A 17500-nucleotide genomic window follows, 5' to 3' on the forward strand; every position below is an offset into this window, starting at 1 on the left:
GCCCAAAATGGGTCAAAGTCCTAGAAGACAGGGTCTTTTGTTGAGGTTGGTGACTGTGTGTACGACCACATGGCCTTGACCTGTGGGTTTCCCCAAGGGCCAATTCTGGGACCCCTATATAGTCAGTATTGTGATTTCAATGAATTTAATGGAGGTAAAGAATTGCATTTGGATTATGTACAAATTGTGCTCTAAAATAGCATTTTGATTGAAAATGTATGAGTTATGTAAGCTATAAACTGGCATCCTACCATTCGGTAATGCACATTTGAAAAATACTTATATATTACAAAATGTTTCATGGTACATTATTAAGTGGTATACATCTGTTAAGTAATGTATTTAATCAGATATCTCAAAGAAAATTATAAAAAAATTCAATATTCACTCAAAAACTTCTAAAATTTGTGCATACGTTTTAATCAACTTCCTGTTTTAAAAGGTTTACTGTAAAAGTAGAGTGACCTGGATTTTTGTAGCAGATTGTACCTGTGACTTCTTAAATTCTCTGCCAAATGGTTGAGAAAACCACAACCAGGTTACAGAAAAGTTACATTGCACCTTTAAGATTAGAATGAAAATAATGTGTAATTGCTACAACCAATTTGTACAAAACAAATGTTTTATGAGCCTGGATGCCTTCCTAAATATGATATGATTGTTCTCTGATGAGGACAGAGAACAATACTTGAGCTAATAGTTAAGCAGAATGATTGACATTGTGGGTCGAGTGAGTTGTGAGGAACATTTTACTCTCTGCCCTAATCTATACACCCCCTGACATACTGGACTAGATAGCAGGCAATGCTGATTCACTGGTACAGTGCATCTGATCAATACAGCCCCAACAGGGAAGTGACAGACCAACAACACCAGCAAGCACACAACATACAGCTTCTTGTATAAGGTTAGTACGAACAACATCTCCATGAAGACCAGCAGGTAATGGATCCTCCACCACGTAGTGATACATTGCTTTAATAAAATGTTGAGAATAGGCCTATTTTCTGAAGTAGGCCTAAATTATGGACTAATGGACTTTGCAGAATAAATCGAGACCATGTACAACCTGTCACCCCATCACCAATATCACACAGGCTAGAAGTGTTTGGCTCAGGGGCACAACAAAAGCACAGGTCTGAGATGGGAGGATGGCTCGCTCGAGTGGCTGAATCTGTTAAATTTTCCATTGATAAACCAAAATAAATGTTACATAAATGTTGCAATTCACAAACATGAAGCTGGAAGAAATGTTTTCCCGATGGATCCTGATTAGGGTTTTCTAATGTATATATTCAATTAGTATAGTTCCATAGAGGTTTCACATCTTTTTATTTTTTTTTCAATTATTTTTTTTATTGTTCTTTATTACAAAACATTAGTAATAAGCAATAACCAGTTAAAGGAACACATCAAAAACATTTAAAGACATACAGTTTTCATAAGTAGAAATGGCTTTTGGGTTTAAACTTTTGGAAATAGTGAGTAAATGTGATTAAATTTGTTTAATAAGGACAGGGGGAAAAGGCATACTGACAATGAAAATGTACTTTTATGAATATAGGATTTGCCAAATATAAGAATTAGGTTGATTGCTATTTTCTTGCTATAGTCCACATTTGTGTCATGACAACCAATAATGATATGTTCAAATTGTAATCTAAAGTTGGATTCAATGTGAAGTGTTATAAATTGTAAACAGTCTTTCCAAAAGTTTTTTTTTTTATAATAGTGCAATTCCAAAAAAGATGACTAATTGAAAAAGTTATGAGGAGAGAAATGATGCTTGTATGTAAGTGCCCAAGCCAGAAGAGTCAATAAATATGAAGTCACTGTCATGACGTCATCAACCGGCGCCCGAACAGCGTGGAGGAGGATGAGAGCGACAAACCAAAGTTATCAGAACAGAAGAAGCTCCCGCGTTTCTCGTTGGAATTACAGTCCTTTTAAGGTTTATTGTTTAAGTTCTGTTTGATCGGCAGTCCGTGGACATAATTTGACTTCAAGATGCTGAGGCTCGTCTCGGCGCTGGCTTCCTCGCGGACTCAAAGCTTCGCCCTACGATGTCGACCACCGACCTCAAAGGTGTCCGCTTGCTTCTGGTTTCATTCGTCTGGCCTACATCGGAAAACAGCGGGTGCCGGGGAAATTCCAATAATCCGCGTCCCTAAATCCATGCAAAAACGAGTTGAAAGCGTCAAAGAAATAGTAGGCAAAACCAACATCCACAACGTGAGAGCTGGACGGCTGCTCATACAGAGCAAAGACCCGAGTCTGAGCCAGTCTGCTGCACACATGTACGCCAAGTTTGAAAAGCCCGTGCTGTGTTCAAAAGGATGGAAGCACAATAAATCGTATGGGGATTACTTTGCAATCAACAGAACCAGGTCAGTGGCACCATGTGTAGCTGACAGTCAGAAGGTCGGCGAAGAGAAAGAAACTCTTTTCAAATTCAATCACCTCCGCATATGCAAACCTCTGGCAGATGTACTTGAAGGGATGAACATTACCCGTCCCACCACTGTTCAGCTGCAGACCGTTCCAAAGGTCATGAAGGGTCACAATGTTCTCTGTGCGGCAGAGACTGGAAGTGGCAAAACACTAAGCTATCTTCTGCCTATTATTCACAAACTACAAGCTCAAACAGCGCCAGAGACCGACGTGGAGGAAAGGAAGATCCACGCCCTCGTCTTGGTGCCATCAAGAGAGCTGTCGGAGCAAGTGGCTGCTGTTTCCAGGATGTTGTGTCGGCCGTTTGGGATCGTGACCAAGACTGTGGGTGGTGGTCGAGGTGTTGGACACATCAAGATGCTGTTCAAGAGACATGTTCCAGATATATTGGTGGCCACACCTGGGGCTCTAGTGAAGGCTTTACAGAGACGCTGCCTCGACTTAAGTGAGCTGAGTTTCTTTGTTATTGATGAGGCGGACACAATGTTTGACCCTAGCTTCTCTGGCATGTTGGAGAACATCCTGAAAAGTGCAATAATTTCAAGGGATCCAAGTGAAACTAATGGCCCAGGACACAAGGCCCAGCTGCTTGTGATAGGGGCCACGTTTCCCGGTGGTGTTAAAGAAGTTCTCAGTCAAGTGACTGATCTTGGAAAGATGAAAATCATAAAAAGCAAAATGCTTCATTTCCTCATGCCTCATGTTAAGCAGACGTTCCTTAAAGTTAAAAGTGCTGAAAAGATTTTGGAGCTCCACCAGGCCCTGAAAGTCCATGAAAAGGATAACGCCGCTGTGTTGGTTTTCTGCAATAAGTCGACCACAGTAAACTGGCTGGGTTACTCACTGGATGAGATTGGAGTCAGACACGCTCGTCTCCAGGGAGAAATGGCGGCTGCTGTGCGCTCAGGAATCTTTCATCAGTTCCAAAAAGAAATAATAAATGTGTTGATTTGCACGGACATTGCTTCCCGGGGTTTGGACACATCCAGGGTGCAACTAGTCGTCAACTATGACTTTCCTTTAAACCCCGCTGACTACATCCACAGAGCGGGGAGAGTAGGGCGGGCCGGAGGGCAGGAAGATGCAGAAGTGCTGAATTTTGTCACTCATCCTTGGGACGTTGAGCTTGTTCAGAAAATTGAGGCTGCTGCTCGTAAAAGAACATATTTACCAGGAATGGAAAAAGATGATCTTGAGCCAAAATCGAACGTCTAATAAAAAAAAAAATCCATACACAAATAATTATATTTGTATTATAATATTTATGTTGATTTTTTTAATTTAAAAAGCATGTTTATGTGAGATGATTTCTTTTCTGTAACATTTGTTTATTAATATCTGATGTAACTTGGCCTTTTACTATTAGAACCACATGTTTCACTCAAAATTGGCCACTAGATGGAAGTGTTAATGTACTTTCAGTTTTGCAGTAGTTTCATATACAAGTTCTGTTTAGTTTTCCTTCACACCTCAATTGGACCTGATCTGAAGCTTGTTTTTAGATATACAACAGCTTATTCTACTGGATTTGAAATATGTTGACCTAGTTTATGTTTAATACCTCTGTAATTACTGGGCCTATTCACATGAAACCTAAACCAGCATATTTTTAGCATATTCTCTATTTAAATAATTTTACCATAATAATTTGTCAGGCATGATTGTTGACTGTTCAAAGGACTTGCAACATTCATCTTATGACTAAGTTTATGGAGCCAATCCCAAACAAATAATCAACGTTTGTTGATTTCTATTTTGGATATTTCTTTCAAAAACTAATTTACGCATCATCTCAATCAAATTCTAGACTGTGAATGCAATGTATTCATTGTTTTTGGAAGAGAAACATCACATGATGAATCTGAGAAGCTTTGGTCACCACATCATTTCATGCAAGATTCTTTTTTATTTTCATCAAATAAACTAGGGGGTCGTTTGCATACAGTTTAGACTATGACTGTGAATAAAGCCCTCTCAGTTTGCCATTCTGGTGGTTTACAGCGAAGTCAGTGTGGAAATGCTTCGATTTATAGGGCTGACAGACGTGTTAAGTGCTCTGACTGTAAAAGGGGGGTTTGGATCAGAATGTCTGGAATTCAGGCAGTGATTGTCCTGCTATGCCGGGGGTCGGCATCTTTGAAGCATTGACTCACATTTTAACCAACTGTACCATGACAACAAACTTTCAGTGACTACAAATTCAAAAGACCGTAAAATGCTTTTTATGAATATAGCAATTTTATAAACTTAAATTAGAGTTCATGGTCTTTCATTCATGTGTTTCTGCTTATGGTGTATGCAACATTTTGAGGATTTTTCCCCCCAATCCAGAAGATATATTTTTGTTTCAAATTGTTCATCGCTATGGCAACAATCCTATTTTTTTTGTTTTTAAATTATTCAGAATCAGAAAAGGTTTATTGCCATTGCCAATGAACAGAACAGAAGACACACACATAGGAACTTGCTTCGATGATTCGGTGCAACATAAACAATGAACAATGGCAAAACAACCTATATGAAAGAAAAAACGATTAAAATCTGCTATAGGATAAAAATGAAATAAAAATAGGCTTTCTTTACAGACAAAATTTACAGATGTAGTGCAGAAAGTGAACAGTTTGATTACATGATGGTTAAATTGGAATGACAAGTGATTCTCTAACCCATTGCTTGTGACTTGACTTGTTTGTGCATAAATGTATTTATATTTAACATCTTCACCGGGCTTCACCTCAAACCCTGGTTCATCATCTTTATCATTATTATAGTCCTGTATGTCTGCTGAGCTCGGGCTGAGCTGCTGGTGATCCTGTTGGACTACAAATGCGACCGGTCCATTATTAATGACGCATTTCCTCCTCTCTACCCCCCGGATTATCTCCCCCCTCCCCATTTACACACGCCAACAAACACACGATACCGAGCTGCTCTCCCTCCGCCGCCGCCGCCGCCGCCGTGCTCCCGCCGCTGCCCGTGGCACACTCGGACGTACCGCCGCTTCTACGAGGTGGAGGATATTTTCCGCAGAGAGACGCGAGCCGTGCATCTCCTCTGCAGCGGGGAGCCTTGAAATGCCCCAGCGGATCATCTAAAGGTAGGTGGGTTTTTTTTCGCCATTGTAATCGGCTTTTTTTGCAGCAGCAGACACCGCAAATCTCATCTTGACTCCGACCGATCCACGGTATCAAAGTACGTGCGCTTTTCACGGCGCGCGGTCCCCGGCACGTCTCGCCTCGGCTCCCCGGGACACAGGTCCAGCGTGTGCGTGTGCTCTTTGAATGAATCCACGCTGAAGTTGCGCTTGCAGATGGAAACTTGTGGAGCCTTCTTTTACGTCTTTTCGATGCTGTGACTTTGGGTGACTTCACGGAGCGGTCAGTCCGTGGCACCGGAGCCGCGCGGCAGTTCGGTTTTGAGGGGGGATCGCGTGGTTGCCCGTGGAGACTGAAAAAGCCACAGAAAAGAGCATCTGCGGGTGCCATGGAAAGCTCTGCGCTGGTGGGTGTGAGGAGTCATCTCTGCTCTCATGGGAGTTAATGGAGAAGTTACATGGCAGTGGACACGGGCAAAAGCATCCGCCATGTTCAGGAGATGCCATTAGCCTACGCCTGCGTGTCACCTGTGTGTTAACTTTCCTCTTCTGTGCACCTGAGAAACACTATTATAGGTAAGCACTATATATGGAGGACCCAACATGCAGCTCCATGTTGTTTTCTTTGCCGTTTGTGTTCTGCCTGATGCGCTCGTGCGTGTCACCGTCAGGAGGATAAGGTGTACGCCAGGGTTACATTTAAACCTGACGCGTTTACAATGCATCCTATTTTTCCCCCCAGTTTGAACATGAAACAGTAGGATGTGCCCTGGTGCATGCTGCCACACCCCTCTCCAGAGCCATAATGCACAGCAAATATGTGAGAGCCACCTGCTTTATGTTCACAAACAACCCTTATGACAAAGAACTGTCTTACATACAGGCTAAGCCAAATGAGTGGAAGGCTATTCATTGACTAAATGGTTTAATTAACAGGTCACTACTGATGAGTTTATGTGACAGGCGTTTGACTTATTTATGATGCACGTCTGCTTGGTTATGGTAGAAGTAAATGATCCTTTCTATGCATTCTGGTAGTGTATACTTTGCTGCCAGAAGGACATATGACCTCAGTCTGCTGGCTCCAGGAGGCTGTGTGTAATCCTGCAGGGACGTCTTCCCGTCACTGCTCTTACATGTCCTCCTGGCATGTCCGCTGTATTCTTATGAAATGTATGTGTGAAGAACACGGGGGCCTCCAGAAAATGTCAATTGATTATCTCTCCACGTTTTTTATTGTGTTTTCAAAATGGAAACTGCAGTCTAATGAACCAGACCCTCTGTTTTTATGGTTGTACGGCACTCTTTCATCTGAGAGAAAATAACTATTCATACATCTAGTTGTATGCAGCCCAGCCACTTATCTCTCTCATGTATTCCAAACTAATAATATGAATAATGATGATTAAACCAGATCCTCTAGCTTTACAGGATGTGTTGATTCCTCTATTAGAACTCCTCGTTGTTTTTTCTTCAACTGTTAAGTGTAATTGTACAAAAGCTGACAAAGATCATAGAGCATCTCCACATGTTGAATAAAATGATAGGCATTAGGATATATTTAAATAGGCCCTACATAGTTTGACGGGTTAGACCCCACATTTCACTAAAACATAGTGAACATGATTATATTTCCGATTTGACTAAACATTTGCCTATTTGTCCCCAGTTTGACAGTTTTGGTAAAGTTTACGACCGTCACAGATGTAGAACTGTGATAAATATTTACCACAGGTTCTATACCTTCAGAGTAAGTCATAATGATAAAAACATGAGAACCTGTCATACAGACTTTAAGTTGGGACAATGTTTCTCAAACTGTGGTTCTGGTGGTACTGGCTTTTCTGCAGTTCGGGTGTTTTCTTAATTTAGAGCCCGTTTCATCCAAGTTTTTACCTTCCACCAGGTAATGTTTTGGTTTACACAGTGTGGTCTTATGTTGGACCTGGTCCAGCCCAGTTTGGATGTGGAATAGTTCTGTTATTGATCTGGTGTTACTCTGAGAGACAAATGTTTTCTGATTAGGGGAATGCAAGCATAAAGAAAGTAAAGCATCTTGTAATAGTGACTTTATTATATATTTTAATTGGGGGGGGGGTGGAATCTAACGGCCCTTTAACAACTCTCTACAAGCACTTGGTCTGCTCTCTAAAAAAATTAAGTATATGGGTATATTAACTGAATGTGATTGAACCGTCAGCACCTGATAAGTGTCATTTTAGACTTTTTAGTGTGGTTTAAACTAGTGCCTTTTATTTAGTTTTACACCTGAATTGAGTTGAATACTTTGTTCCCCAGAGGTTTTTGTACAAAGTGTGTTTCCAGCCAGGCACCTGGAATTCATTCACTCAGTGTTTGGTTATCAAAGCTGGTCACTACAATTCTACCTACACCTAGGAACATAAACATTGTTGCGAGTGTTAGTCCATGCACAATCTCCGACCATTCCCCTCCAGCTATTCGGAAATACCGTTTCTCATTTTGTGTTTCTACAAATGAAGCCTGTTGTCTGATTTGTGTCCATAGAGGCAAGAAAATAAAGACAGTATTAAAGAGTCCCCATTTATTCAGCGGCATTCTAAAAATGCACCTTCTGACATACTTTTTGTAACAGTTTGGTGACATGGTTAAATCTTGTGTGTGTGAGTGAGCTGCGGTGAAAAGCACCCACATGGAGCAGTCCAAATTCTTGGCCTAGTTCAAGTTAACAATATCTCAAAATGTCACACTTGATTGTGAGTGTGCCAAGGCATGTGCTACCTTTTTTAAAGTCTCGCATGGCAGAAATGTTTGTTTTGTGATTTAATGTTATTGTTAAGCTACTGAAACCTCTCTGACGATGTCTAAATATGTTTCAGTTTTTTCCACCTCCTCCTAATGGTGCTGGCTCTTGTCTCCTACTCATTCCACCATGTGATGTAAATGGCATCAGAAATAAGCCAGTAGCTGCCCACAATCATCCACTGCTATTGCTGATAGGAGCGCTCTGTGGTTTTGGTGTGTGTGCACCTCTTATTGGCTCAAAGGCAGGATGCGCTAGCTCAATATTTTACTCTATAATTACATGGGAAGCTACGTTTCCGACTTGGCTGTCTCATTGATCAACCAGTGCCCTGCAGCGGTCTCCGAATGTGGGTCTGTGAGCTGGTGTCAGGCTGTGCAACCCGGACAGTCTAGTTTAAAAATACAACCTTTTGCTGTCATGCTGAGCACCCTGGAGTAAGTACCGGTAGTAGTTTCTATAAGTTGTCATAGTAACTAAAGTCCATGAGGAGTGAATGATGTTGATGTTTTGTTTCTCTTTTTATCTCTCTAATGAGTAAATGTTAGTTGAGGTTTAAACATCAGACACCTAAAGGACCCATAGAGCCCACACATCATTTTATTCCCCTGTTTAGAAGTTTACAAAAAGTTGCACATCTCCACAACAGCACTGTGTAACATTAATTATTTAGATTTTTGAGATTGCACAATGTCCTTGCACCCACTGCTGCTGAAGATGACAAATATCACGGTTCAGTTAATTTACATGTCATCCATAAAAATGCATTATACAATGACACCACGGGAATAATGGTGATGTGCTATGCGTATGATATCACGTTCCTACTTATGTTTCTGATGTTCAACAGTTTTTATTTATGCTTTTACTGTGAAATATAGCACTACCTCATGTGCACTTTCTAATTTGCCACAATCTCTTGTCATTTGTAAACGTAATTTGATATGGATGTTTTGACCTAAGTGTACGTCTTGGTGACCCTATAGCTGAAAAAGGATCTGTTCTGAAATGCGTGTCAGGTTGCAGCCGAGCTCTTCAGCTATTACTGGACTGCATCTCTGGCAGAAATCCCTGCTGCCATGGTTGCTTGCTCTAGGCTCATGCCTTATATTCACCAGGGTAGAAATGTGAGGCAAAGCAATAAAATAACTTACTTTGCATGCGAAATGACATGACACACTTCAGCCTCAAAATATGTTCTATTTACTTTCACTTCAAGGTAGTTTACTGCAATTTAAGGCCAACATAGATTCTTGTGTTTAATCCACCCGATCATTGCTAGGCGTGGTCACTGGAGGGTTAATATGATACAGCCAGAACAGCTATCGATCACGGTCACATAATCCTTTAGCCCTGTCAGTATGTTTGTTTGCGAGCTCATTGTTGCCTGTCAAATGATGTCAGTATGGTTGACTTGTTGGTTTGTGAAGTAATCTTGTATTGGAATTCTCCCAGGAAGTGAGTGTGGAACAGCCACAGCTTCACTGAGCAGCGCTGAGTGAACAGTGCTGGGGGGGGCTGGAATGGCATCCCTCCCATCCAATCCTCCTGAGCCCTTCCCCAGTCTGGGGCATCTATTCTTGGTTTTCCCATAAGGATGATGCCTTTCTACAAATGTTTGGTTACTAACTTGCATAAGGATTAAGGGTAAAGTTGTGTCCATCTTCAGTTAAAGGCTGTCGAGTGGAGATAAAGTATGCTAGTTGCCATCTTGCATACTGTCACTTGACCACAAGCAGGTGAAAATTAAGCACCTCTTTCAAACTCCAAAGTGTTTCATCTCCTCCAATCATCAACAAAGCTTTTAACTGGATGCCCCTGCTCTGTGGTTTTTCCACACCGTTCCGATCGCACTCGGCAGCCGTCTTTAATATATATATATATATATATATTAAATATGTCCCTCTGCAGAGTTGCACTGGGGCATGGTCACAGAAATTACCCTTTTTAATGTATGATTGTTACACAGTGTGTGCCCCCCTGACCCAAAGCTTTTCTGTCTTGACTGGCCTTCCCTCAACCCCACCACTGCGCTGTCTCTAATGGTGCTCATGGAGGTTGTAGAGTTTGAATACTGCTATATAAGGTAAACCATCCTTTGTTTATTGGAGTAGGGGAGAGCGCTCGGGAATGCTGCCAGGCCACTCGGGAGAAAATGGGGACAGTAAGAAGACCACTGAGAAGAGCAGTAAACTCCTAAAGTAGCAGAGTCGCTCCTAAAGTAGAAAGAGTGCAGCAGTTGGCTTATGTTACACACGGGCAGCTCTGAGGCAATCACAAGTCTGAAAATAATCTTTTTTTGGGGGGGGGGCATGTTATTATTTTTTAGGAATGCAGTTGGCAAAATGCATGGTTTATGTTCAAGTGAGTTGAGCAGTTTTTAAATTTTTTTCTTCTATGGGGAGCAACAATCATTCAGTGGATTTGCTTTTAAGGTAATGTCCTGGCACACAGACAGCCAAGTTGAATTTGAACGGATAAAGCATATTAAATCGGCTTATTTGTTTACTCCTTTCGCACCACTCCAGAAAAAGATTGTTCATAGAAAATCATCTGAGCTTCAAGATGGTGCCCACATATCAACATGTCTATAGAGAGCCTGTTCACCAGCTGGCAATGAGACAAATGCAGCATTGTCGGATTCCACTCTTTAAAAGGAATAGGGCGTTTTGTCTTTGGGACTCCAGGGAGAAAGACAGCCTTGTCCTTGGCTGAGCTACTTATCTCCCATGTGCAGTGTGTCCAGCCACAGGGAAATTACTTGGTGAGCATTCTAGAATCACCTTTTACCCAATACTTACCTATATTAATTGTCGGCCACGGCTCCTAGATTGACAGAGATGGTAACTGCGAGAATGTCAGTGTCTGTGGCAACAAATGTTCCACATGAAAGTGGAACGGTTGTTTGAATGACATTTACAAGTGGCAGGCCACAGTGTCACGAGTTTGATTCCCGATTTACTGCATGTCCTCCCTTCTCTCATGCCCCATTTCATTCTCATCTCTCCCATCTTATAAAGCCTACAGGTCAAAAAAATGAAGTGACCAAAGAGGTGAAGACAGGCGAGACATCTAGAACATGGTGATCTGCATCTCCAGAATCTCCTCCATGGCCTTCACTAGGCATTTGTTTTCCTTTGTCCCCTTTATAGATTTGTGCTGCTACCCAAGCAAAGTACTTCCTGTTGTCCATCTTTACATTTGCACTAACCTTTGAACTAGCAGTGATGTGACTTGCAGACATGTACAGAACAAACGGCGCCCTCATGTTTCGGTTGTTGAGTTGCAGTGCCTGGACAAAATACTTTCTGCCGATTTCTAGGATTTCTTTGCCTTCTTGAGTATACCTCAGCATACTTTTCATAGTACAGGTGATTGTGAGGATTGGTAATACAGCTTTGCCATAGTCGTGTTCATGCCATGCTTCCTGGTCTCCAAAAAATGTTCCAGATACTCATTGAGCTCCACGATGCGTCCGTCGATTTCCCCCGAGCTTTCTGAATGGAGATTTTGAGTTTCCTTGCAGCATTCTGTTCCCATCTCGCATCGTACAATTCTGAAAACAACTGCATCGTTCCCCCTTTTTATAGTATATTTTGTCTGGAGAATGTTTGACATTAAGTCTTTTTTTAGGTAAAGCTTTTTTAATTTTGTACTTGTATACGTCATTAGGTATTTCATTTATTTGGCCTAATTACTTTGGTTGATATTTGTTTTTGCTAAATGCTTGTCTTGGTATTGCCACTTTCATGCTTACATCTGACTTTCAATCACACCTTGTAGGAGTGGGCAATACTGACAAAAATTAATAACTATCCCCCTCCCGATATCCCGTTGGAGTTCTACACAATATCATTCTGGACAGGTTCTTGCCAAAAGCGGTTTCAATCTGATTGGTCAAAGCAGTGCAACAGCGGAACAAGCCGAGAAATCAAACTACTGCTAAATCCATTCAGTGCACGAACTTCTTCCCCCTCCTCAAATACACACATCACTTCTATGTGCATGTTTATAAAAACAAAATGGTCAGTAAATCTGCCAAAATATGCCAAACTACATTGCTGTGATGCGATTAGTCAGCCACTCAGCGACCGGGCTCAGACTTGCAGCACAAGCCTGACCAGATGGATTCTCAAGCGTTTGCGAAACAAATATAGTGAGAATTCATCTGGTTTGCTGGGTAAATTAAAATACTTGATATTCAAATTTAGTACATCTTCAAATCAGCATTCACATTACTGTCAATATTTTTGATAATCGTCTAATAACATATTCTCGGTTTAACTTTGTTCCAGGAATTCTATTCCCCTGCCCGTGCACCATGTAACTGGTGAATTGGTGATTAAATGTGTTGTGTCATTGTATGTTTCCAACAGCTGTTGGAATAGTTATCTTTTTGGTTTACCCTGTGTAAGTACCACATCACAATCGCACTGATTTGGTTTGTTTCACTAAACATTTTAACATTTTGGTTATAATGTTAATAATCTTCCTGGTTGGACCTGTGCCGCACATATGACATAGGTAGAGGTACCGTAATTCCACAACCGTTACCCAGCAACTACATTATAAACAAAGGCCAAAAGCCATACAAATTAAACATCAGTTATGATTTGATCATAAATATTACTTGTTAATAACTTTTATTTTGTTGAATGATCATTTATGAGTCAGAAAATTGTCCGATTTGGTTTGACTAGTTCCTGTAATTTTAAAGTTTATTTTTTCAAAATGTCTTCACAAACTGCAACCTCGCGGATGTAAATCTATGACAAATATTTAACTAGTGCTATACCCAGAGAATGGAATTGATCGAGCATAGACTTAAACTTTATCATTTCATAAAGCTACGCACTAATTGAGGAGTTGTATTGTGTCAAAGAAAATGTAATATTTCTGTTTGGTCATATAGTGTCAATCGTGAATGATCGTTAAATCTGGATTTTCTTTCTCACAAAAACTTCTACACAAAAAGTTGATGCTGTGTCGTCCCTATTGGAAAATTGCAGAACCGTGATTTATTTTTGTTTACCACCTGCTAAGTGTAAAAACCTGTTCAAAAAGGACTTTGCCTTCTCCTCGGTTCCCCATTGCTCATGCTTTCCCTGTCCATCCCTCTCATAGCTTCTCCTAGTTTCTCTCACGTCTCCATTGCAGACAGTTCCTCCTTCGGCCTCAGAGCCTGCCAGCATGTCATCACCGTGCCTTCCATTCAGCCTCCGGGATGAAGTCACACCGGTTGCGTCACTGGGCTGTAAATCAGCACGGCACATCTGGTAAATTGACAAAGCCTGACTGACTGATTGATGGGCAGGACTCGGAATTTTGAATCCGTGTGTATCTAAAACCTGAACTATATGATTTGTGACCTATAAGTTGGTCAACAGTTACAGTCACCATACATAATGATTATTTTTTGACAAATTATTTATGCAACAATATGGTATTTATATATTTGTATTGTGTATCTAAATGTTTTTTTTGCTTTTTTAGCACACGATTTGAGTTTTAGAGGGTCAAATAAGTAACATCTACAACTAATTGTCTCATTCTGCTGTTTATTTATTGCTGCTCATGTTCATATGAAACTAGCTTAGTGTTTACTGTGATATTTTCTAGATCACCTGAACATTTGTTAGCGTGACAGGCTTACAGTATCAACAGATCATCTTCAGCCATGACAGGAAATAAACTGTTTGGTGTAAAGTAAATAAACCTATTGGCTCTTCACCCTTTTAATTTATCTAGGAACGTTTGTATTGCAAGCTGATCTCAACATTCAAAAATGCTCATTAAATAATCTCTAACCAAAACCTGCTTCAGAAAGAATTTTTCATAAATGGGAAGTGTGCCAGATTACACTGAAGAGAAAATCTACTGCGCTTTGGATCACTTTCATCTTCAAGGACATTATCTTTTTTATGCAGGGACTCCTCAAAGTGAATAGCCTAGTTATGTTATAGTTTTATGTTTCATTTGAGTGTAAAAATATGCATAAAGGAATAGGGCTGCAGCACATCACCCAATTAATTCAATTTATTTTTCTGTTGTATTGACTGTAAAGGGCTAAAATAGAGAGAGAATCGATCTAAAGTAATGTTTTGTGGCTCTTTTTGTTTTCAAAGCCACTTTAAAATAGATGAGTGCACATACTGTATCATTCTTAACAGAACTAATTGTATTTTTGATTGCAACAGTTTTGTAATTGAACAGAGCAACAATAATTGAAAATTGAAATGATAAATTGGATTAATTGCAGAACCCTTTAAAAGAAGCACATATTTATTCTTATTGCAATGAGGATTTCCTAACATTATCACAGAGTTACAGCACATGATTTATTCAAAATCTCACAAATACAGTGACTGGTGGACTTTCCTATCAGTCCCTTGGATGCACTGTACCTTTTTAAGGATTTTCACCCTCTCAGTGCTTGGGTTTTTTAAAAGCAGTTGTGTGCATACCAGTTAATGTGTGTGTGGTGTCCTTTGCCTCCTAACCACCCAAACAATGTTGGGTATTTAATTTGTATGAAGAAAATGGGGAGCGGCTCCTGCCTGAGTCTAACAATAGAAGTGTCAAGCAGGAGGCCAAGCGTTCACGGGGACAGCCTGGAAGCATTTTTATAACGCCATGATTGTTCCCCCACAAAAGGCAGCCAGAGCCCCTTGAGGCAGGACCCCTCTTGTGTCATGTCTGCTACTGCTATGTCCCCTTTGGTATCCCAGTCTTTACAGCATTTTATTATTTATTTATTTATTTATTTATTTATTTATTTAATCATCACCGCAGCTTGCACCCACATTGCAGCTGATTTTTAAAATGGACTGTAGGAAAGTGCTGTCCTTTCAGACGACCTTAATCATAATGAAAAAGATAAGAGTCTAAGAGGGTTTTTTAATTCAGATGTTTATGAAGCTTGTATGTGTGTTGGGTAAATTGGGTTTTGGAGGTTAAAGCAGCTGGAGTTACTGAAGGGAGCAGTCAAACGCCAAGCTGCAGCTGTCCACATGAGGATATATTAAAAGTATCTCTGCGGCTGAAACGAAAAAGATTGAGTGTGGCGAGGAGAGCACTGGCCCTGCTGATGTGCACCAGGGATACTGTTTACTCTGTTTATATGTCCTGGGTGGTAAATTATGTCCTCTCCTATTTTTGTTGTGGATTATATGGTGACTTTTTAAGGGTGCATTCACAAAAGGGACTAAATGTAATGTCTCTAATCTTCCAAGTACCTCAACCAAGACATTCAGAGGCATGTTTTTGTACTTGTCCAATAAATTGATGGAATATTATCTGAATATATTTTTGCCATTTTAGACCATATACATTTGAAGAAATCATTCAAGGTTTTATTTTTGCAGAGAGGCAGTAGTGTTGGAGACATGCAGGAGGCATGCATTTTTAAGAGAGGCACAGTTGTATGCCCTTAGCGTAGCTTTGAAATTGGACATTGTGGTGGTCTTAGGGGGAGCAGAATAAACAGAAGGGGCACAGAACACCGTGCCTTGAGGGACTTGATGGGTGACTGAGATGGTGTAGGATTTAGTTGTTTATGGAGTGGGATGAAAAACTCTATCTGGCTAGTGAGGTCAATGGTGAACTGCAGACGCAGAGGAGAATGGAGAAGTCAATGGTTTCAAAGTGGACAAGGTCAAGGAGAATTTTTTTCGTGCTTTTATTGTAAAGAAACAACATCTTGGTGTATGCTGTAAACCTTTCAAAGTAATATTTTTTCTATCTGTTAGATAGGATACATACTGTGCATGTTCCTTTTCAAACTCTCAAATGAAAGCCACCATACATCTGTTCTGTTAGAATGATCTACTTGCAGTCATGGAACACGGAGCAGCAAGTCTCCCCTTCTCTGAGTTCCCAGGGTTTGTACAGAGATGTGTTTAATGGTCTTTAGTGCTGCGGCAGCAGTGGCAAGGAATGGTCTGCAGTGAGTGCAATGCCTGCCTTTAGTCAATTTAAACACACTCGTTTTTCATTGCAACAGTCTTTGATTAAATTGCCTTATTTGATTGTACTTTTTTTTTTTTTTTAATATTGTGATCTCTCTGTACGCTTGACATCACTGAAAATCAGGGTTATCTGCAATTATCTTTCAAGACATACATAAAAATGTATTGATATTGCTTGTGCAGTTATTTTTTCAGTTTTTCCCTCTTTAATTTGCTTTGTTCAGCTCTAGTGATAGTGGAAAAGAAAACTGAGTTTTGACCCTTTCTTGGGGTCAGACATTTGAAAGGATTGCCCCAGGACATGACTCCAGTGTGGACTGCTGTAAGGCCCAAAAAACATAAATGTCAACATCTTCTCTGTCAGCAGCTCTACAGAAGTCTGTCTAAAGTGTAAAGCAATAAAATAGTAAATACACATAAAATGATTCAGTTCAACTTGCGGATTGTCTGTATGGGCATTTCTTTCTATCTGAAGTTACGACGTGACCTATTCCTAAAATCATATAAACTCACGATAACGTTACACCGTCACAAGAATGTGACCCACCAAACCCATACATTATGCTTTTGTATCATGTCGCTTTGACAGGATTTGATGTGTTGCGATGTGGCATAGAGACTGAGACTAGGCTGTGTTTTTATCTTTCAATTCAGTTCACTTTCAGTTTGTTCCTCTATTGAGGAATCAAACATGTGCAATAAGTAATACTTCACTGTTTAAAGCCACAATGTCACTCTTTAGTAACTTTCGTCTGGTTCCATTCCAGAGAGCACCCAGGGGCCAGTACAGGCAAAAACAATGTAAACCAAGTGTTAAATACTAAAGTAAACACATAGCTGAGTTCCCTGTTTGGCTGGAGGGTTTGATTCTATTCATGGAGAGGGTCTTGGGTCTGTGTAATTAAATTGGTAGCAGTGCCCCTGACACACACACACACAAACACACGCACACACACACATCAGAATCTGCCTCCTTGGAGAGGCCCAAATACCAAAGGCCATGTATAGAAGAGCCTGTCTGCTGCTTCTAAGCCTATTTCTGAGTGTTCCTGCGTCTGTGGTGTTTAATTTCCACAGATACCTTCCACAGATTAAATGGGGAGTTTGGACAGAGGGCTCGTGACCCGCTAACCTCTGCAGGGAGTCGATATCACTGTGTGTGTCCAGACTTGGACTTGATGCGAAGCAACAGCTGTTGTCCAGATG

General features: G+C 40.6%; 2 protein-coding genes across 3 annotated transcripts in view; both read left to right on the top strand.

Annotated features, from left to right (window-relative positions):
* The first annotated feature begins 1877 nt into the window (after nt 1-1877).
* Nucleotides 1878-3687, top strand: ddx28 (DEAD (Asp-Glu-Ala-Asp) box polypeptide 28). The gene has a single exon (XM_072465455.1). It carries the CDS (start codon nt 2008-2010, stop codon nt 3664-3666), a length of 1659 nt encoding a protein of 552 aa, XP_072321556.1. The 5' UTR covers nt 1878-2007; the 3' UTR covers nt 3667-3687.
* Nucleotides 3688-5420: 1733 nt separating this feature from the next.
* The window catches only part of tln2a (talin 2a), a 57507-nt gene continuing 45427 nt past the window's right edge, over nt 5421-17500 (top strand). For both annotated transcript variants that reach the window (XM_072465516.1, XM_072465517.1), the window contains exon 1: nt 5421-5548. The gene's annotated coding sequence lies outside the window, so the exon portion shown is untranslated. The remainder of the gene's footprint in view (nt 5549-17500) is intronic.

Source organism: Eucyclogobius newberryi, unplaced genomic scaffold (assembly GCF_026437365.1).
Source record: "Eucyclogobius newberryi isolate DKJ021-1_F unplaced genomic scaffold, fEucNew1.0.hap1 SCAF_5, whole genome shotgun sequence".
In the NCBI taxonomy this organism is placed as follows: Eukaryota; Metazoa; Chordata; class Actinopteri; order Gobiiformes; family Gobiidae; genus Eucyclogobius; species Eucyclogobius newberryi.